Source organism: Sturnira hondurensis, unplaced genomic scaffold (assembly GCF_014824575.4).
Source record: "Sturnira hondurensis isolate 20B ecotype Veracruz unplaced genomic scaffold, ASM1482457v3 Scaffold0008860, whole genome shotgun sequence".
Lineage (NCBI taxonomy): Eukaryota > Metazoa > Chordata > Mammalia > Chiroptera > Phyllostomidae > Sturnira > Sturnira hondurensis.
Window position 1 is genome coordinate 839,590 of NW_028081491.1, and position 21,916 is coordinate 861,505.

At 45.6% G+C, this 21,916-nt stretch overlaps 1 protein-coding gene across 1 annotated transcript in view; it reads left to right on the forward strand.

The window, feature by feature from the left end:
- Positions 1 to 2,103: 2,103 nt before the first annotated feature.
- Positions 2,104 to 21,916, forward strand: part of HSD17B3 (hydroxysteroid 17-beta dehydrogenase 3) — a 38,620-nt gene continuing 18,807 nt past the window's right edge. The window contains exons 1-2 of the mRNA XM_037056164.1: positions 2,104 to 2,257; positions 5,373 to 5,419. Coding sequence (XP_036912059.1) covers positions 2,104 to 2,257; positions 5,373 to 5,419 — 201 coding nt within the window. The remainder of the gene's footprint in view (positions 2,258 to 5,372; positions 5,420 to 21,916) is intronic.

A 21,916-nucleotide genomic window follows, 5' to 3' on the forward strand; every position in this document is an offset into this window, starting at 1 on the left:
CCCCAGGCAGGGAGTAGGAACCAGCCCTGCCCCCCCGGCGGGAGCAGCTGTGTCCGTGCGGCCCAGAGAACTTCACCACCGGTTGGCTGCAACTGCTCTGTGTCCGGTGAGGTCTGAACCCCAGTCTTGGGTCCAGGGCCTCCTCACAAGTTTATCTGTTCCTTAGACGATCTCCTTCAGCCCTTGGGCATTCTTTTGAGTTCTCTTTTATGCCCCTTTAGTTGCTAAATTTCTTATAAGTAGTTAGTTTTTTATATTGCATAGCCCTTGTTCAAATGCTGTGTGGTTTGTGTCTCCTAAGTGGATCTGACTGATACACTAGTATGAGTAAAATTGAAGTTGTATGTATGTAATATATGTGCCCAGAAATTGTGTGTGTGTGTGTGTGTGTGAGAGAGAGAGAGAGAGAGAGAGAGGAACTTGCACGTGTATGACCAAGGGCAAATACAAGCATCTCCACCGCAGTGTTGTTCAGCATAATCTGGAACTGAAAACTAATCCAACGGGAGATAAACTGGCTGTGGGATGTGAGAGAATAAGATGAGTCAAAGATATCGCCAAGGTTTTTAACACGAACACCTGGAAGATAAGAGTTGTCATTTCCTGAGATTGGGAAGTCTGCAAGAGGATGAAGGTTTTGACGTTGGAAGGCAGTATCAGAAGTCAGTTTTAGACATCTTAAACTCGAGACGAGGCATTCAAATGAAGGTGTCACCAGGCAGTTGGATATGCCAGTCTGGGTGGGGAGCCTGGGTTATCACTGAAGTTGTACATTTCAGGGTCCTTGGCGTACTGAGAGTCCTTAAGGTCAAGAGTTTGCATAATGTCACCAAACAGGTGTGACACTGGGACACTCTCCTTGGATGACTGTCATAATCTCACCCCGCTCCCCGTTCAATTGTCATGTCCACCCTCCATCTCTACCCCAAAAGGTCATCTTCCTTTGGCACCTAGACAGACCATCTTAAAGCGTAATTCAGATTCTGTGACTTCATTGTCTGAGCCTCTTCAGTGGCTTCCCGCTGCCTGTAGACTACGGTCCCACTTCCTTGCCGAGAGGATCCGGTTGCTTCTCACACCTGCATCTCACTTCATTCTTCCTCCCCTGTTCTCTCCAGCCCAGTCCCCATATGGGCCGTAGTGTTTATTCCTCAAATTCATGGATTGTTCTCATTTCAGGGCAGCTGTACCAGCTGCTCCTTCAGCCTGGAGAAGAACCTCATCTTTCCCGGCTCCTCCTTCTCACTCGAATTTCAGCTCAATGTGCCACATCTTTATAGAATCGTTTCCTGGACACTCTGGCTAGAATATTTGATCACTAGTCACTTTAACAGGATATTCAGTAGCACTTTCTCATGGCACTGATATATGCCATTGTGTTAGTTCTTTGCATATCATCCGTTTCCCCTTCTGGAAGCTCAGCTCCCCCAGTCTTGCCCTTGACTGTGTACTCACATTCCCATTGCCTCGAACAGCGATACCACCTGTTAGGCAAGTCAATAAATGCTGGCTGAATAAGTGATTTACAAGATACTGCATCCTTTTTAGCTTCCAAATAAATCAGAGACAGTCCTCACCAGTGTGGCTCAGTTGATCAGAGGGTCACCCTGCAGACTGAAAAGTCACAGGTTCGATGTAGGGTCAGTGCATATACCCAGGTTGCAGGTTCAATTCCCAGTCAGGGCACATATTAGAAGGAAACTGACCATGTTTCTTCTTCTCTCTCCCTTCCACTCTCTCTAAAAGCAATGCAAAATATGTCATAGGGTGAGGATTAAAAAAATCAGGGAGAGATTAAAAAAAATCAGGCAACCTTGGGCTGCCATTTTAATTTTGTCCAGGCATTATCTTTCTTCATGTCCGCCTTTTACTCCTTCACCAGCTCCCCCTCAGGCACAAGAGCCCAACAGTGTTATAAAGATACTAGAAAGAATACTTTATCCCAGTCTGTGAATCAGAGGATTGTGTAAAGAAGTTACTCTAATCTGAAGGTTACACAGTGGATCACGCTGGGTGACTCCAGAAGCCTCCCCAGCAGACACGCCCCGGGGGGCCTGAGGCGGCCCCAGCCAGATCTGGGACAGCGGCCGCTGTGGTGCCACCATGGGGGAGGCTCTGGAGCACTTCTTCGTCTTTGTAGGACTGCTGGTGTGCCTGGTCTACCTGGCAAAATGGGTGAGATTCTCCAAATGCGTTTTCCTGCACTTCCGGAAAGTTTTGCCAAGGTCTTTCTTGAAGTCGATGGGACAGTGGGCAGGTAAAGAAAGCATTCCATCTTCTGGTTTCTGTTGTTCTTGCGTATTATTATTTGTCTCAAAAGACACATTGCATCTTTTCCCTTTGAGAGCAAAGATGTAATTCCTTGGGGTGACTTTAAATTGGAGGGTTCTGGAAAGCATGAGCAAAGTTGGAATTGCTGGAAAACAAAGGTGGGGTCTGAGGGGCTGACCGGGGGAGGACCGTGCCTGTCTGCTTGTCCTCACCAGCTGCTCCTTCTTCCTCGTTCGGTTTCTGATGATACAAGTAGTAGTTGCTGCAGAAACTACTGCATCCTGTTCTCCACGTTTCCGAAAGCCTGGAGTGCCTGTTTTGTTAGTGTGTTTCAAAATTCTGAAATCTGAATAATTTCAATTTCACTTTATTAAAAATTTTTTGCCAAGTGTTATGAAAATCAAGGCAGCAAAGATCTCTACGGAGACACCTTTATGAGATAGTTCGATGGAAACTCAGTCTGGTGGGTGTCCCAAGTGGGTTTGTTGCCGCCTCCCTAAGGGACGTGTCTTCTAGAACCGCCCTGTGGGATTCCAGCCCATGGCTGAGTTTAAGGTGAAGGGCATGAGGCTGGCTTCGGCACCTTCTCAAATAAAGTGCTACAGTTATGTTTTCAAGTTGGGCACCAAGAAATCCAATGCCTTAAAAAAGCTTAAGCAGCTTCAGAAATACCATGCCAGGAGAAATTATAAACAACCCTATAGAGCTGCCAGATAAAATACAGTTAAATTTGAATTTCAGAGAAGCAAAGAATAATTTTTTAGTATATGACAGCCCAAACACTGCACAAGACATACTTATACAAAAAATTATTCACTGTTTACCAGAAAAATCAAATTCAACTGGCATCTTGCATCCTTATTTGCTGAAGCTGGCAATCTTAGAACTTTCGCAATGGAAATACAACATTTTAGCATATGAAGATTGTTAGGAATGGAAAACAGGTTTGTGACTGGCATGCTCCATTTGCAGAGTGCAAATATTCGCCCCCTTCCAGGGCCATGGGCTCTGGATTCACATCCAGTACTCATCGGCGAACTCACCAGGCGCTTGAACTCAGTGGTCTGGATTCACATGGTCCGCTCCACACAGAAGCGAATGCCCACACTGAGGGGGCTTGGAACTCTCTGCACCTGCTGTGCCCGTCCATGCAGGCCAGAGCCCCTCTGAGAACATACATTTCAGAAGAAGTTTGCAGGAGGCTACAGGCCAGAGCACTTGTTGACCCAGGAAACATAATCTCAACCTGCTTTTTGAGTCAGTATGAATAATGTTATCATTAGCATGAGTGCAATGTCTTTGAGCATAGGCAGCTATGGAGGAGATAAGTGGAGGGGGATATGGAGAAAATCCAATTATTAGAAACTAAAATTTTAAGCCCCCCAGAGCTCTGTGGTTGATTTGCTAATTATGTCACTGGTATATCTTACAAGACTTGCAGCTGCAAAGTCAGACAGTCTGGGTTCAAAACCCATCATCATAATCTTTAGCAGTGTGACCTTGATAGAGTTAAGAACGTCCTCTCTTGGCTTCTGATCTATAAAATTAAGAATAATGATGGTCCCTACATTAGAGTCTTATTTTGAATAGTGAGACGATGCATCTCTAACATTTGAAACTGTGCATGGCAGAAGGGAAGCACTCAACAGCTACCAGACATTGATTGATGTCATTATCCTAACCATAGTACAGGCCGTGTACCGGGTGATTTTGAATGTCCCTGTAATAGAGGGGAAGGCGAGGCGGAAGATAACTCTGAGCATATGTAGCACAGGAGCTCCAAACTCAAACCAGGGAGCTGCTTAAGTGTTGGTGATGTTGTGAAAAAGAAAAAAACACCTAGTGGACTAGCTGATGTGGACAAGCCTTTTATTCCCCACATCACAGGAGAGTGCACCGCCCACAGAGGATTGGTGTGAGAGAGACCGCACCTCCTGCCATCTGAGGCTCGTTCTAAGGGGTCCTAGACAAAGGGGGCACGTGCCCTAAGAGGACTCTAAATTACATTACTTCAGTGGGTAAAAGGTCCCAAGAAGCAGTCACAGGACAAGAAGCTGCCCCCAAAGGAGATAAGGAGGGAATTACAATCCACTCCCAAAATAACACGCCTTCCTTCTGGCCAGTGGCTGTCTGACCAGCTCTCAGTCACTGGAGGGGAAAGGGCCATGTCCACTGACCCCTCAGCATAGCAAACACTTCTGCTAAGATGAACAGGTAATAGGCATGGATTCACTTAAAGTACCGAATCAAACAGATAACCAGTAGCAATTCCTGAAATCAGGGTGCTTCTGCCAGTGTGCTGCTGGAAGCTGGTACAACTTCGTCTGCTCGTACTCTCAAAGAAGCTAAATGTTTATGTATCTTTCCTTCACACTTTTAGAAAGTGTAACTTTTAATCATTGGTGCAGAGGCAAATTGCAGATATGTATTTATTGGACTGTAGCACATTTTGATATTATGACGGAGTGAGGTCTATCCTAGAGCTCAGCCATTAAATATGGACACAGTGTTGGATAGAAACAAATTAGAAGGCCAATCTGATTGTTCTATAGGAAACATCGGCATCGCTGAATGCAGGCTCTTCAGCTCCCTTCAGTCTATTTCATCCTCCTTTTGCATCTCTGTATTTTCATCTTTGTTAAGTCCCCTGCCTTTCCTGGGCTTTGACTGCCATAGATCTGTGGGGGTGCCGATGGGAAGGAGGAGGACTCAGCTTCCAGAAAGGACCTTGAAATGTCCTTGCTGTACAGTTGGATATGTGGATGGAGATCACAGGGTGCATGGCTTGCCCTTGGGGCATCAAGGCTTATGGGGTCTGCATGAACTGTGCCCTGGCTGAAGTTTTTTATTTCACTTTGTAGTGTGTTTTGTCCAGCCTCACAACCCTCTCAGGTGGGGAAAAAAACAAGTCATTTTGAATGTTCAGTGAGGGAAGTTGAGGGCTGCAAACTTCCCAGTTGGGTGGGGTGGGCTAGGGAGCAGAAGGGCGCTGCTTTGGAATATTGTGTCCCAGAGAGCAGGCCTGCGAGGAGACTTAGCCAGTGAGCCAGGGGCCTTACAGGTTAATGCTGTGCTCTGAACCGCAATCTGCTTTTTTGCAGTGATCACTGGTGCGGGAGACGGCATTGGGAAAGCTTACTCGTTTGAGGTGAGTTGGGTTGTTGGAGGCCTTCTCTGCCTCTCTCCGGACACGTTGTGGTCCTGTGACGTCCACGCCGAGCACTAGTGTCTTATTAGAAAGGCTCAACATTCATTTATGAAGGAAAATACTTTCTGTAAAACAGGAAAGTTGAAAGTCATATTCACACTTCCTGGGTGCCTTAAAAAATACAACAATATTCAAAGGTGGCAGCATCTCCCTTCAGGACTTGTTTTAAAATTTAGGGGCCATTGTTATTTTCTAGTGTAATTGTACCACAAGCATTTATATACTTGAACACAGTTTAAAAAAATTAAACTGCTTTTATTTATCCTTTACATTAGAGTTAGGGCATATATTGATTTAAAAATTATTTGTACAGTCAGGACATATTATCTAGGACTGTAATTTCAAGAAGATGAATGAGCATTACCAAATATCACATAAAGGAAGGATCTGATAGGGCCGAGTGGCTGGAATGTGATTAGCATCTTCTAGTGTTTCTTTCCAGGCTTCCTATTTCTCTGCAGATAGCTAGCTAGCTAGCTAGCTAGATAGTAGATGAGTATCTTCAAAAATACATTTATAGCATATGTAGTTTTATATGCTGTTTTTATTATTATTACAAATTCCATGAAGGAAATATTGTTTCCTGGAATTCCTACATAGTTTGTTTCTCCCTAGAGTCATCACGCTGACCCCTAGAACCAGGTAAAACACAAAAGAAATAGAAAGAGCCTTAATAGAAATTATGAGGATGGCTGTCAAAAAATCAGTAACACCTTAAAAATATGAAATGCACGTCAATGATGAAAACTACACTGAACACCAGCGCAGCCCCCACGTGTCGCCTGGTCCCCAAAAGCCTTCCCCCTGATAGACGCTAAACCACCTGGGGCGAAATGGATGGTGCGAAGTGTGTGGGGGCACCTGATGGAAACTTCTGGGGCCTTAGAAACCCTAAACCACCCCAGTTAAAGGAGCTCCTAGTCCTGGTCTCTTCATCCCCCGTCTGCGCCCCCATCCTTCATCCTTTGATAGTTTCCTCGGTACCGACTTTTTGCTCTTACCCTGTTCCATCCACCAATTGCGAGAACAAATGTCGGAGACTTTCAGGGTTCCAAAGATGTTACTTTATTGGCCAAGTTTAACCTGCGCAGGGGCGAACTCTCAAAGTGTCCAGTGACACGGCGCCCGCAAGGGCTGCAAACGAGAGTCACACCTAGCGCTTACAGCCAAGCACACGGGAACAGGGTGGGGTCTGACTCAACTGAGAGGAAAATTTTGAAACTAAACAGATGGCAATCAACTTACAGGATGTTTGCTAGGGACGCAGGCTCCTTGGGGCTGAGACTATTTTTCTTGTTCCCAACAACCCAGTCTGTGTACAGCACCTTTCTGATGGGGAGCGGCGCCCAGCGCTCAGCGGGTGAGGGCTCATTTGCGTGTTGAGGCTGGGGAGGCCACTCAGCAAACATTTTCTGCAACCTTGTGTCTTCCATACCCAAATATGAGGAGGAAAGGTTTTTGAGCTATTTGCATGAAAACTTTATCATCTTTTCTGTAACTGTTTTCTACCTTAGACCAGGTTCCTGGAGAAGGCCTGATCCTTCATCCAAAAGGCCCATGGCCTTACCTCTCAGTTCTCTGGAGTGGTGAGAACTTTAGGTCCTTTGTGATTTTCCTTAAACTCATGCTGGCTTGACCTACTTGTGGTCCTCTCAATATCTTAAGACTGATATTTCTTTTTCTACTTATAGGAGGCTCACGCAGAAGGTCTCCTCAGTCATTCGCTTCTCTGCTCTTTCCAAAAGCAACAGCCTGGGGGTTGGGAGCTGGGGGTGGCAGTCCTCACGCTGACACTAACTGGAGACTTTGGACAAGTTGCACATCCTCTCTTGGCGTCCAGTCTTCACCAGCACAAAAGATACCCCCCAAGAGCTTTCAAGTTCTAAATTCTATTTCTGTTCTAGACTAATTCTTGTTTTGCTTTTCTTGTATAGTCTTTTTGTTTGTTTGTTTCTTTTTGTTCTTTCCTAAGGCAACATGTTAGCCAGTTTTCTGGGCCCCTTACCTCTCCTTTGTGCAGGCTTTTCTCCCTTCCAGGAAGCCTGCTCTTGTCTCTCTGGTCCATGTCACCCCAAGGGCAGAGCCTAGGAGACTTCGGCCTTAACGGCTGAGCCCGAGTTTGGGAGCTGATTAGACATCTTTGTGTTCAAACCCTGGCTGTGACGCTCAGTGCAGAGTTCACACCTCAATAAACTGGATATGATGATGATCCCGCCTGGGCGACTGCAAAGGTTCAGTGGCACGAGGCGGGCAAAATGCTTTGCATAGTGTAAGCTCGGCAAGCTTCGAGCTAGCCACTACTATTATCAGGTGTTTAAACTGTGCTTCATTTCCCACCCAATAATCCTTTTGTACTTACCCGTATTTTTACTCTTTCCGTTGTTCTTTCTTCCTCCCTGATGTTCCCAGTCTCTTTTGTTATTTTCTTCCTATTCAGAGACTCCTTTAGCTATTCTTTTAAGGTGAGTCTGCTGGTGACTAGTTCTCTTTGTTTTCCTTCATCAGAAATGTCTTGACTTCCCCTTCATACCTGAAGGATAACTTTGCTGGATAGTTCATAGTTCATAGTTGACAGTCCTTGTGTAACGGGGTGCAGTCAAGAGGGGGGCCCAGAAAAAGATTTGGGATGGGATCTCGAGCTCAGGGTGTCCAGGAAATATTAAGATGTCCTCACCCCGCCCCCCCTAGGTGTCAGTTGGGGGAAGGGACAAATGGAGCAGGGCCATTGAGAGCTGTTTTGCATAGCAACTGTTTCGCAGCTGACCTCTGGAATGGTCATTTAATGTATCTATAACCTTTAACTGGTTTCATAGATATGTTAAATAGCTGTGGCCATACTTTGAGCCAGGGAGAATGAAGTGGCTTCTACCCAAGACATAACTAGGGGGCTGGTCCCCTGAGTTACTGCACTTGCATGAGAGCTTGGAGTTGATTGGCTCCACGCCCTGGGGCCATACCTGCCCAGACTAGTGATGGCAGCCCAGCAAACTTGTACAGAGATGCTTGCAAGTGTAACTGATTGTGGGAGGAGTCAGAAATGGGGTTGCAAAGGAAGATTGGTGCGGGGCTTTAAACCCAGACATGGCGGCCACTGGGGAGAGAGCCATGTGGCTTTAGCAGAGTGAGGACCCCCTCTTGCCCAGGTGAAGGAGAGAGCTGCGCGGTTTGGGGCAGAGTGAGGAGCCCCTCTTCGCGAGGTGAAAGAGAGAGCCTCTGTTTTGGAAGAATGCAGACCCCTGCAGCTCTGGTAGAAGAGGCCCACGCGGCTTTGAGGTGCTCCCTTTGGCCACATGGCCTCGGAAGCAGGAGAGACTTTGCCTGGAAAAATGGGTACGGAGAACTCTTGCCAGTGGACTGTGAGAAGGTACCACATGACTTTGGATTAACTGGAGATCCTGACTGGATGGCGATACAGCTCACGGTGCCAGAGACCTGAAACACAGACGTGTGCTTCTTTTCCTGAGATATGGTACCCCGAATTAGGGCAGGGGGGGCAGGAAGTGCTGTGGGCATCTGTGGTCATCCTAAAGGACTTTGATATTTTTATGGGGACATCGGGTCACTACTTGAAGTCTGTATAGCTTTAAATAAACCTTTCCTTTCCTTTTCACAAATCTCTGGCATTGAGGGATGTCTTTCCAACTGGCGGTGGACAGAAGAGCCCAGTAGATATTAATATACCGTCCTTGGAAGGGGCCGCTGTTTTCTATAGCCATTTTTGATGTCCCTCTGTCGGCCAAGTATTGGCCCCTCTGCACCCCCCCTCCCCCCCGGCCTCTGTTTGGTAACACTTTCTTTCAGTACTTGAAAAATGTGCCACTTGCTTCTGGTCTCACAGTTTCTGATGAGCCTGATGTCATTCAAATTGTTTTTCCCCTCCAAGGAAGGTGTTGTTTTTCTCTCCCACTGTTTTCAAGTTTTTTTCTATATCTTTAGTTTTCAGAAGTTTAGTTATGATGTTCCTTGGTGTGCATTTCTCTGGGTTTACCTTGTTTGAAATTCACACTGCCTCTTGAATCTGTAAGTTTATGTCTTTTCCCAAATTTGGAAAAATTTTTTTAAAATATTTATTTATTTATTTTGGAGAGAGAGGACAGGAAGGAGAATGAGTGGGAGAGAAACATCAATGTGTGGTTGCCTCTTGTGTGCCCCCTACTGGGGACATGGCCTGCAACCCAGTCATGTGCCCTGACTGGGAATCGAACTGGCAACCCCTTGCTTCACAGGCCCACGCTCAATCTACTGAGCTACACTAGCCAGGGCTAAAATTTGGAAAATTTTCACTCATTCTTTCTTTAGGTACCTTTTCCTCCCAACTCTCTTCTCTCCTTCTGGACCCCAGGGACAGGGCTGTCAGACCTTTCTTCCAGCCCAATGGGCATCTGAGAGGCTTCTCATTGATTTTCAGTGTATTTTTCTTTGTTGTTTAGGTTGGGCAATTTCTACCGTTTTATCTTTAAGATCACTAATTCTTTCCTTAGTCCCCTCCATTTTGCTGTTAAGCCCATCCATTAGGCTTTTAATTTTGGGCATTGCATTTTTTTCCCTAAAATTTCCATTTTGTTCTGTTTTTATACCCTCTATTTCAGGGATGTCAAACTATTTTGCCTCGGGGCCACATCAGCCTACTGGTTGCCTTCAAAGGGCTGAATGTAAAGCTCCTTGCCCCTAGTTAAGGAGAAGTTACATTTATACAATCCTAAAATTACATTCGGCCCTTTGAAGGCAACTGCGAGGCTGATGTGGCCCCCGGTGGAAATGAGTTCGGCACTCGTGCTCTGTTTCTCTGCTAAAACTTTCTAGTTTTCACTTGTCTTCATTGCGTTCGTCATAGCTGGTAAAAGCATTTTTGTGATGGCCGCTCTAAAGTCCTAGTCATGTNGCGGGGAAAACTCCGGATCCCTCTGTGCTGCGGGACCCTCTTCGTGGGAGCTCTGAGGGCCCCACAGGAACCTTCCCCGGGGTCTGCGCCCACAGATGCACAGGCTGCAGGGTTGGGGTGGCTGTTTGGCCCGATGGACCGAGGCCAGAGCCGGGGAGGGGTGCCCCTCTGGCGGCTCTCACTGGGTCCCCGTGGGCAATAATACGACCGCCCCTCTGCAGGACCGTCTGTGGGGGAGCGGGCCCGGAGAACGGGGACGCCTTCAAGACTCCAACTGCTGTCCAACAAGATGCCGTCTAGGTTCGTCCCGGTTCAGTCACGTGTGCCTCCCAGTGTAGTGGCTGGCCGGGAGAGCGCAGGCTGCTGAGCGATCTCCGGGGCGGTTCTGCACCCCCGGCTGCTTCGGGGGTGAGGGGAAAAGGGAGAAGGGTAGAAGTCTGGTTGGGATCCACTTCTCCTGGAAGCAGGGAGAAACTGAACCAGGCCTTCGCAAAAAGACCGAGAAAAGGCGGGGAGGCGGGGCGGCGGGGTGTGCTGGCTAAACACATCGCGGGCACTTTTCCTTGTCTAACCCGTTTCCATCCAGTGTGCAGATCGTTTTGACCGTGAATATGGCCGAGTCGCTTTCACCTATTAGAGTCAAAGGTGTTTTTTAAGAATACCTGGAAAGTGCAAGTTACTGTTAAGCAGTTTACTTAAACCTTTTCCTTTGAAAGGCAGGTTGGTCAAATGAAAAATTCTTTTTCAAATTGATATTTTAAAAGTATTTTTTTGTTGTTGTTGTTGTTTCTAGAGACAGGAGAAGGGAAGGCGAGAGGGAGAGAAAGGCTAATGTTGGAGAGGGTCACCCAGGGACAGGTTGCCTCTCCCCGCCCCCACCTGGGGCCCTGGCGAGCAGCCCAGGTTTGTGCCCAGACTCGGAATCCAACCTGCAGCCTTTGGATTTGCGATGTGCAGGAGGGTGCCCAGCCCACTGAGCCGCACTAGTCAGGGCTGACCCTGAATAAAATTAAATGAAAAAATTCTTAAGCATGGCCTCTTTGTGTGTGCTGATTACATCTAAGCAATTTGTAATTTGGGGAAAGAAGCAACTTGAAAGAAACATCAAAAGTCACAACACAAGAAGTAAAAGGAGCCGGTTCTCCTCCCCACCCCGAAAACTCTCAAAAATTCCTCAGCATTTGTGCCACGCCCATTTCTCAGAATCTGCAGATCTGTTCTTTTTTTTTTTTAAGTAATGAGGACTGGCCATAAATAGTCTTAAAACTAGTGAAGGTAGAGAATGTATTGGAAAAGTAATGGAAATCATATTTTTGGTGTAAGATAGTTTGGGTTAAAGAGGGAGTTTTTCTAAATTTTTAAAAAGTTGTAATAAGAAAGCTTTCGTAGCTGATAATCAGCTTTAGTCGGGTGATCATTAAAGGCCCGTTACAATCCACACAGCGGGAAGGATGAAACATTTCTTTATTTTTCTTGTTCTTTTTTGCTTGTCACCTTGAATTTACCTGGGAGACAGCTGACTTGTGGCGCTTGCCTTATGAAGAGCTTAAAGACTGGGATGCTCACTGGCAGCGCTAGAGCAGAAGTAAGAGTGATGTAGTGAGGGGGTTCGGCACGAAAGTCAGACCCTCTGTCTAGTTTCGTTTCGTTTCATTTTGTTTTGTTTTGAAAGACTATTTCTTTGTTTTTAGAGAGAGGGGAAAGGAGGGAGAAAAAGAGGGACAGAGACTGCAATGTGTGGCTGCCTCGCGAGTGCCCCCTAGTGGCAACCTGCCTTGCATCCCAGGCACGTGTACTGACAGGGAACCACACCAGGGACCCTTTGGTTCCCAAGCCAGGCACTGAATCCACTGAGCCATACCAGCCTGGGCTATTTTTTAAGATTTTACTGATTATTTAGAGAGGATAAGGGAGGGAGAAAGAGAGAGAGAAACATTGACTGGTTGGCCCCTAGCCCGGGACTTGGCCCACTACCCAGACATGTGCCCTGACCAGGAATCAAACTGGTGACCTGTTGGCAGAGTTCAAGCACTGAGCCACACCAGCTGGGGCCAAGTAAATTTTTAGAAAGGTATTCTGATCCATCTCCTTAAAGTGCCAAGGGAGTTAGTAGCCAGAGTTGCTCCTGAACAAGTGGACTCTTTACATCCCTCTGAATTGGGAACATGCTGCCAGGTAGACAGGCTGAGCCAGGACCATTGTAAGTGAACACAGGAGTGATGGCCATTTCCCACCTGCAAATGAACACCAGAGTTCACAGCCGCTGCCCACGCAGTAGCCAGAGTGAGGTTCGAAGATGCGTCTGACTGTGCTGTCCCTGGTTTAGAATCCTCGGGTGGCTTTTCATTCTTCCCAGGGTTTGAAAGGTCTCATTGGGCCTCTCACTCCTGTCGACTCATTCCCAGTTGTCTCTCTTGTCCAGCGTGCCTCGGCCACAGGGTCTCCTTCCTGGGACGTCTGCAGTGGACATGTTCTCTGGCTGACTGTTTCTTGGAGATTCTCTCTTGCTGGCACCTTCCGATTTGGGTGTCAGCTCGGATGTTGTCCTGAGCTATAAAGCAACCACCTTGATTGAAGGTGGCTGCTTCTTGGGCTGGGCTTAGAGGTTCCCAGGCAAAGCCAAACTGTGACTCTAATCTGGCTTCCCTAGAGCTCACTGAAGCNAAAGGGCTGAATGTAAAGCTCCTTGCCCCTAGTTAAGGAGAAGTTACATTTATACAATCCTAAAATTACATTCGGCCCTTTGAAGGCAACTGCGAGGCTGATGTGGCCCCCGGTGGAAATGAGTTTGGCACTCGTGCTCTGTTTCTCTGCTAAAACTTTCTCGTTTTCACTTGTCTTAATTGCGTTCATCATAGCTGGTAAAAGCGTTTTTGTGATGGCCGCTCTAAAGTCCTAGTCATGTAAGTCTAACGTCTAACTGTGCTGTCTTAACACCTGCATCTGCCGATCGCTTTGATGTCACTCAAATTGAGAGCTTCCTGGTTCTTGGTGTGAAGAGTGATTTTTGAATGAATTTTGGACATTTTTGGTTTTATGTTAGAGACTTTGGATCTTATTTAAGTCTCTTTTTAGGTCGACGCCAACACTGCTTCAGCAGGGGAGTGGGGCCGACTGGTCCCTACAATGTGAGATAGAAGCCCAGATTCCGGCCTGGCCTTCATGGGAGTGAGCTGCCTCCTAGTTACTGTGGGGGGGAGGGGGGAGAGCACTGGCTCCCCCTTCAGTCGCTGTGGGTGGGGAAGGCAAGAGTGTCTCCTCTCTGCTCCTCAGGAGGCCACCACAGGTGCCTGGGAAAGACAGTGGGGGAGGGGTAAGTCCTGGCTGTCCGTGATGCCTTTCCCGTCACCATATCAGGAGAAGGGAGGGAGGGAAAGGGGTGCCTTGGCAGTGGAAGTTCAGGTTTCTTTTGACATGGTTGGCTGGGTGGGATGAAAGTCCCAGGTCTGTACTTGGCCTTCTCTGAGACTAGCCAGCCTGGCTGGGGGCTGGGGCCATTGTTACAGCAGCCTCACCAAGATGAAAGTCGCAGCTCATCACCCAGTGTTTACAGGCAGTGGTGGCTGTAGGACCATAAAACTTTTCTGGGTTGTTTACCTGGAATAAAGCAGTTTTTGTTTAAAGGCTTCTGCCTTGCTGGTCCTTCGGCCAGAGAGAAGAGGCTTCTGTTGGGACTTATCTGTGCACTTGCTGATGTTTCTGAAGTTGGAGACATGTGGGCCCTCTAGCTAGCTGTATCTTCTCTTCATCTTTTGGAGTCTTCTTACGTTCCTTTCCTGCATTATGCCCAGGTTGCCCTTGGTAGTTGCATTCAGTGGTAGGAGTGGGGAAAAGTACTTCTACTCCATCTTTCTGGAAGCCTATTCTATATCGCATTTCAACTTAATCTGCAGTTATCTTTAGAATGGCAGAAGAGGTTTCACCTCCTGCTAAAGGAGTTTCAAGCATTACTGGGAGCAATTGGGAAAACATTGTGGGGAGGGATGGGCCTGGGAGAAAGGACCAGAGAGGGCCTGCCTTCTGTGCCCCTGAGGCCGCTTCCTTGCCCTGTCTCTCACACCATTTCTCCTCCTTTAGAACCAGAATCCAAGCCTCTGCTTTTATTCACTGTCACACAGAGGAAGCTCTGTCTTTCCTGGCAGTCCCACCACCTGTTATAGATTAGCAGTGACAAGCACCTTCCTTGACCCAGGCCCTAACATACAGTAGAAGGAGAAAGGCCCATTCATCAGGGCAGCAGCCATTCTTCAGGCCGGTGCCCTGCAGTGGATTCTGGGAAAGAAAGAAAGTGCTTCTGTGGCTTAACTCCTGGGAAAAGGGGGCAGCAAAACCTGCATATAGAGGCTGACATTCTGGAAATGGATTGAGCTCTGCTCAAGCGGACAAAGGGGACAATGCTGGCCTGGACAATCAAGCCCCCTCTGCACCCCTCCTGGCCCACACCACTCCACATGGAACTTAAAAATGTCGATGGCCCTTGAGAGGATGGAAAGCCTACCAGGCAGAGAGCATCCTTTGTGACAAAAATGCAAATTATTTCCCATTTAATGGACAATCTTCCCTCCAGGAGGCCAGTGAAGTGAACTGAGACAAAGATGCTACATTTTCAGCCATCCTAGAATGGACCCCAGGACTCAAAGATGAGGGTTGGAGATGGGGGGTGGGGAGGGGATTTTCCATGTAGAGAACAGAGAGAAGACTCCAGGGTACCATCGGCAGGATCCCCCTGGAAACAAGACAGTCCTTGATGTTCATTTTTTAATCTTTTAATTTTCTACTTATTTTAAGTTTATAATTAAACTTTATTTCTCAGAGAGGTTTTAGGCTGACTGTAAATGGAGTGGAAGGTACAGAGATTTTCTATGTGCCCCCTGCCTGCACACTTCCACAACTGCCCCATTGTCAACACCCCACGCCCATCAGAGTGGGGCGTCTGTTACAGTCAGTGAACATACGCTGACACGTCATTATCACCCAGAATCCATGGCTGACCATAGGGTTGACTCTGGTTAGTTTCCCCGCGGAGGCTGTTTTTCAGAGGAAACAGTCAGACAGGCACAGTTGAAAATGCATTTCTTTGAGGGAATCTGCCTCCTGTTTCTGCTCTTTTGCTCAGTCTGGTCAGAATGGAGCTTTATCTAGGGTCCATCGAAACTGACATGAAATCTTTGGCAGACTTTTCTGGGGTTTATTTTTCATTTAAAATGGGGTTGTGTTCCAGCTTTCATTTTTGAATAAACTCTTTTGTATGTCATGTTTAAGTACACTGGGAAATTGACTATTGGAAGGGGACAACAGATGCAGAGAATCACCTTTAACTATCTTTTTAAAAAATTTATTTACTTATTTTTAGAGAGAGAGGAAGAGACAGAGAAAAAGAGGGAGAGAAGAGTCAATGTGTGGTTGCCTCCTGAGTGCCCCCTACTTGGGACCTGGCCTGCAACCCGGGCATGTGCCCTGACTGGGAATCCAAGGGGCAACCCTTTGGTTCGCAGGCCAGAGCTCAATCCACTGAGCCATACAATCCAATTAGCCAGGGCTAATTGTCTTCTTTTAAATGTCTAGATATTGATCGATTTAAAAAAAAAACCAAACAATGTATATATTCCAGGTCAGGGACTTTATGGCTGAGGATCATCTGTTAGATTAAATGTAATTTACTTTAAAAACTTCAGCGTAGATGATATGATATGCATGTGGGTCAGTTAATTTTTATATTTTAAATAGTTTCTTGAGATATAATTTACAAAGAAAAAATTTACTTAAGTGCACAATTCAATGATTTTTCATAAATTAACCAAGTTCTCCACCATCATCTCCACCCAGTTTTAGAATGTTTCCATCACTCAATATAATCGTAATAAGCTCCCTCACACCTGGTCACAGTAATTCTTCATTCACATCCCTACCCCTAGGCTGCTGCTAAGCCTTTCTGGATACTTCATGCAAATATCACCACACAGTATGCAGTCTTTTGTGATTGGTTCTTTCACTTAGCACAATGTTTTTTGTTTTTTTTTACTTGTTGCATAATTTATTTTATTTTTTGTGGTCTTATTCACTTTTTTCCTTTTTAATATATTTTATTGATTATGCCATTACAGTTGTTCCATTTCCCTTCCTTCATTCCCCTCCATCCTGCACACCCCCTCCCCCACCACACCCCTTTCGTTTATGTCCGAGTGTCTCAAGTTTTTTAGATTTTATATTTCCTATACTACTCTTGCCCCCTCATTTTCTCCCCACTGTCTATGCTACTTATTCTCTGTACCTTCTCCCCCCTTCTCCTCCAAATCTCCCATTGCTAACCCTCCATGTGATCTCCATTTCTATGGTTCTGCTCCTGATCTAGCTATCCTCTTAGTTTGCTTTTGTTTTAGATGTGGTTGTTAATAACTGAGTTTGCCATCCTTTCACTGTTCATATTTTTTATTTTCTTTTTCTTAGCTAAGTCCCTTTAACATTCAGAAAATAAGGGCTTGGCGATGATGAACTCCTTGAATTTGATCTTCTCTGAGAAGCACTTTATCTGCCCTTCCATTCTAAATGAAAGTTCTGTGGAATAGAGCAATCTTGGCTGTAGGTTGTTGTATTTCATTACTTGGAATTCTTCTTTCTAGCCCCTTCTTGCCTGTAAGGTCTCTTTTGAGAAATCAGCTGACAATCTGATGGGAACTCCTTCATAGGTGACTGTCCCCTTATCTCTTGCTGCTTCTAGGATTCTCTCCTTCATTTTCATCTTGGCTAATGTAATTATGATGTGCCTTGGTGTGTTCCTCCTTTGGTTCAACTTCTTTGGGACTTTCTAAGCTTCCTGGATTTCCTGGAAGTCTATTGCCTTTGCCAGATTGGAGAGGTTCTCCTTTATTATTTGCTCAAATAAGTTTTCCACTTGTTGCTCTTCCTCTTCCCCATTCCGATACCCCTATAATTTGGGTATTGGAGTGTTTAAAGATGTCCTGGAGGTTCCTAAGCCTCTCCTCATTTTTTGAATTCTTGTTTTTTCATTCTTTTCTGATTGGATGTTTCTTTCTTCCTTCCTTCTGGTCCACTCCATTGATTGGAATCCCAGTTTCCTTCCCACCACTATTGGTTCCCTGTGCACTTTCCTTTATTTCACTTATCATAGCCTTCACTTTTTCATCTAATTTGCAGCCAAATTCAGCCAATTCTGTGAGCATCCTGATCACTAGTGTTTTGAACTGTGTATCTGATAGGTTGGCTATCACCTTGTCACTTAGTTCCTTTTCTGGAGTTTTGATCTATTCTTTCATTTGGCCTATTTTTTTGGTCTTGGCTCATATATTGATATTATGTGCAGCCAGCTTCTTATTTATCAATATTATGCTTTTGAAATTCATCCATGCTGATGTATGTGGAACACAGTTCATTCATTTTCAGAATTGTTTAGTATTCCATTATGTAATATATCCCAATTTAGGCTTCTGGTCAAGAGGAAGGTGTAGGTAGACACGCTTCACCTCCTTGCCCAGCCATAAGAAGGATCACAACTAACCTCAAAACAAAAAACACCCAGAACTGCCAGAAAATCAAACTGTGTGGAAGTTGGACAACCAAGGATTTGAAGAAGTCATATTCATCCAGATGCGTAGGAGGGGCAGCGAAGGGGAGCTGGGGTGGAGAGGAAGCAGTGTGGTGGCAGTGAAGTGGCAGTGGTGGTGGCTGGTAGAATGGGTGGTCCCACATTCGTGTGTGATGGATAAATATCAGGAGGGACACATTGACAGCAAGTGATCCCAGCCTCAGGCTAGACTGTGAGGCCAGGGTTCCAGTGCCAGGAAAATAAAGCCTTGTAACTTCTGGCTGTAAAAACCAGTGAGGGTTAAGTTTGCAGAAGAAACTCCTGGTCTCTTGGGAGAGTCTATTTAAAGGGACAGTACAGCCCTAGAATGTATGCAAATCCACCTACTCTGGGAACCACCTTCGAGGCAGCAGCTAGAAGGGTGCCAGCTGCATGTGAGAAGGGGGTGAAGTGACTAGAAACAGGATGAGTGCCGAGCAAGACTCCAGCAGCCAGACAGCAGCATTGTCCCTTCTCCAACCCCTCCCTCACATACAGAGCCACAAAGTGGTGAAAGAGGTTGCCCTACCTTGGGGAATACTTAGGGCTTTGCCCCATACAACTTAACAGGTGCACTAAGACAGAGAATCAAAGCAGCTTTGCCTAATGTATAGAAACAAACACAGGGAGGCTGCCAAATTGAGGAGACAAAGAAATGGGGCACAAATGAAAGAACAGGACAAAATCCCAGAAAAGGAACTAAGCAAAACAGAGATAGGCAGCCTATCAGATGCAGAGTTCCAAGCTATAGTGATAAGGATGCTTAGAGAACTCACTGAGTTCTCTAAGGGAAAACATAAGGGAAGAAATGAAGTGAAATAAATTAAACATAAAGTGTATATACACTAAGTGATATAAAAAAATCCACAGAGATTCAACAGTGAAGGGAATGAAGTCAGGGTTTAAATCAGTGATTTGGACCATAAGGAAGAAACCAACATTAGACCAGTACAGAATGAAGAAATGAGAATTAAAAAATAAATAAATAGAAAGGAGAAGGCTATAAGAAGATTCTGGGACATCTCCAAATGTGCCAACATCCAAATCATAAGTGTCCCAGAAGGAGAATAGGAAAAGCAAGAAATTGAAAGCTTATTTGAAAAAAAACAATGAAATAAAACTTCCCTAATTTGGACAAGGAAATAGGCATACAAGTCCAGGAAGCACAGAGAGTCCCAAACAAGATGGACCCAAAGAGGATCACACGAAGACACATCATAATTAAAATACCAAAGTTAAAGATAGAGATAATCTTGAAAGCAGCAAGAAAAAAGCAGAGTTACCCTCATGGGTGTTCCCATAAGACTGTCAGCTGATTTATCAAAAGAAACTTTGCAGGCTAGAATAGACTGGCAAAAAGTATTCAAAGTGATGAAAAGCAAGGACCTACATCCAAGATTACTCTATCCAGCAAAGCTGTCATTTAGAATGGAAGGGCAGATAAAGTGCTTCTCAGACAAGGTAAAACTAAAGGAGTTCATCATCACCAAGCCCTTATTATATAAAATGCTAAAGGGAATTATTTAAGAAAAGGAAGATCAGAACTATGAACATTAAAATGACAACAAACTCACAGCTATCAACAACTGAATCTAGAAAACAATAACAAGAACAAAATCAGACTAAGCAAACAAGAGCAGGAACAGAATCATAAATATGCAGATTATTGGGAAGGTTATCAGCTGGGAGGCGGAAAGGAAAGAATAGAGAAAATGGTACAGGGATTAAGAAACATAATTGGAAAGCTACGAAACAAATGGGGAAGTTATAAATAGTACAGGAAATGGAGAAGCCAAAGAACTTACACGCATGACCCATGGAGGTGAACTGAGGGGGCTGGGGATTGCTGGGGGGAAGTGGCATACCGGCTGGAGGCAGGCAAAGGGAGAAAAATTGAGACAACTGTAATAAAGTATAATTAAAATATATATATATATATCCTGATGTGAACACCGGCTTGCAGTGTCCATGTCATTATGGATGAAGTGAGACATTCACACGGACTACCGAGTCCTGTCGAGGAAAAGGGCAGGCATGGCTTTTCTCTCAGGAGAAGCAAAAGCCACGGTCCTTGCAGTGACCAGCCTTTATTGGGTTTCTCTGCATGACCACATTACATGATGGTCCTCATTTACTATGCACAGGTTCACTTTAGATGGTTACCTTTTACAGAAAACAAAGGAGAGAATGCTGGTAATCACATCACAGAAGAGGGATATTTGCAAATGAAAAGGCAAGAGGTGGTTGAATTTGTTACACTTGTCCTTGGAAGGTTTAGCCTGGTTTTTAGGAAGTTAATTTGCAGTAAATGTTTGCCACAAATTCAGGTGAGGGAGTTTTTATCAAAAAACAAGACTCAAAGCAGCCTAGGTACTTAGCAGGCCTGATTCCCCACGGGAGAACCTATCTGTGGGTCCTGTGCATCTCCAAGTGGGAGCTGGACCCATTGTTACCGAACAAAGGGTCCGAGGAGGGGGCAATACTTGGCCCACCGAGGGATGTCAAAAACTGCTACAGAAAACAGGGGCCCCTCCCAAGGATGACACACTAATATCTATAGGGCTCTTCTGTCCGCTGCCAATTGGAAAGACATCTCTCAATGCCAGAGATTTGTGAAAAGGAAACAAAATGTTTATTTAATGCTATTCAGGCCTAATGCCTTCCTTAAAATATTAAAGTCTTTAAGGGTATACACCTACACACACACGCACAGCGCTCCCTTCTCCCACTGTCCCAACTCCGGGTACCGTAAATCAGGAAAAGGGCACACGTCCGTTTTTCAGGTCGCTGGCACGTGAGCTGTGTCGCCTGCCTGTCCAGGCAGGATCTCCAATTAATCCAAAGTCATGTGGCACCTTTCACTGGCAAGAGTTCTTTGTACCAAGTCCTAGTCAAAGTTTCTCCTGGTTTCCAGGCCACTTGGTCAAAGGGAGCAGGCCAAAGCCACATGGGCCTCTTCTACCAAAGCCGCACTCCACCAAAAGCGCGTCTTTCTTCTTCACCTGGCCGCAGGGATCTCCATTCTGGCAAAGCTGCGTGGTTTTCCCTTTCACCTGGTCAAGAGGGGGTCTGCACTCTGCTGAAACCTCGTGGCTCTCCCTCCTAATAGCTACAGGGGTCTACATCTTTCCAAAACAGCGTGGCTCTCCCCCTCACCTGGCCAAGAGGGGGGTCCTCACTCTGCTAAAGCCACATGGCTCTCTCGCAGGCACTCTCTCAGAGAAGCAGCCCCAGTACCAGCCTGGGTAGCCGCCACTCACTTCTCCCTGGCCCAAAACTTGGCCACAGCTATTTAACATATCTATGAAACCAGTTAAAGGTTATAGATATGTTAAATGACCATTCCAGAGGTTAGCTGCAAAACTGTTTCTATGCAAAACAGCTCTCAATGGCCCTGCTCCATTCTTCCCTTCCCCCAACTGACACCTTGGTGGGGGAGGTGAGGATATCTTAATATTTCCTCCAATATTCCTGTACACTTCGAGTTCTGGACACCATTCCAAATCTTTTCTGGGCCCCCCCTTGGCTGCACCCTGTATCACCATGCCACGCAGAACAGTCTCCTACAATATCCCAATTTAGTTATCTTTTCCTCTGTTGACAAACATTTCTGTAGTTTCTCTTTTGCTGATCTGAATGCATTGTCCATGTCTCCTAAAGGACTTGTGTGAGAGCTCAGAATACTCCTGGGAACAGAATTGCTGGCTTATAAATTGCTCAGAGTCAACATTAGCAGATAATGTTTCCAACTAGTTTCTAAAGTTTCGGTGTTGAGGTTATGTCAGCCTCATAAACTGAATAGGGAAATTTTGCCTCTTTTTCCTTTTTAGGAATTATTGGGCTTTTTAATGTTTGACAGAGTTTGTCTGTAAAACCACCTTTGTTTTAAACTACTTCTTTATATCACAACCAACATCACTGCATTATTGCTATTATATTTTAGTGGTTATGAGCTATTTGGGTTTTAAATATT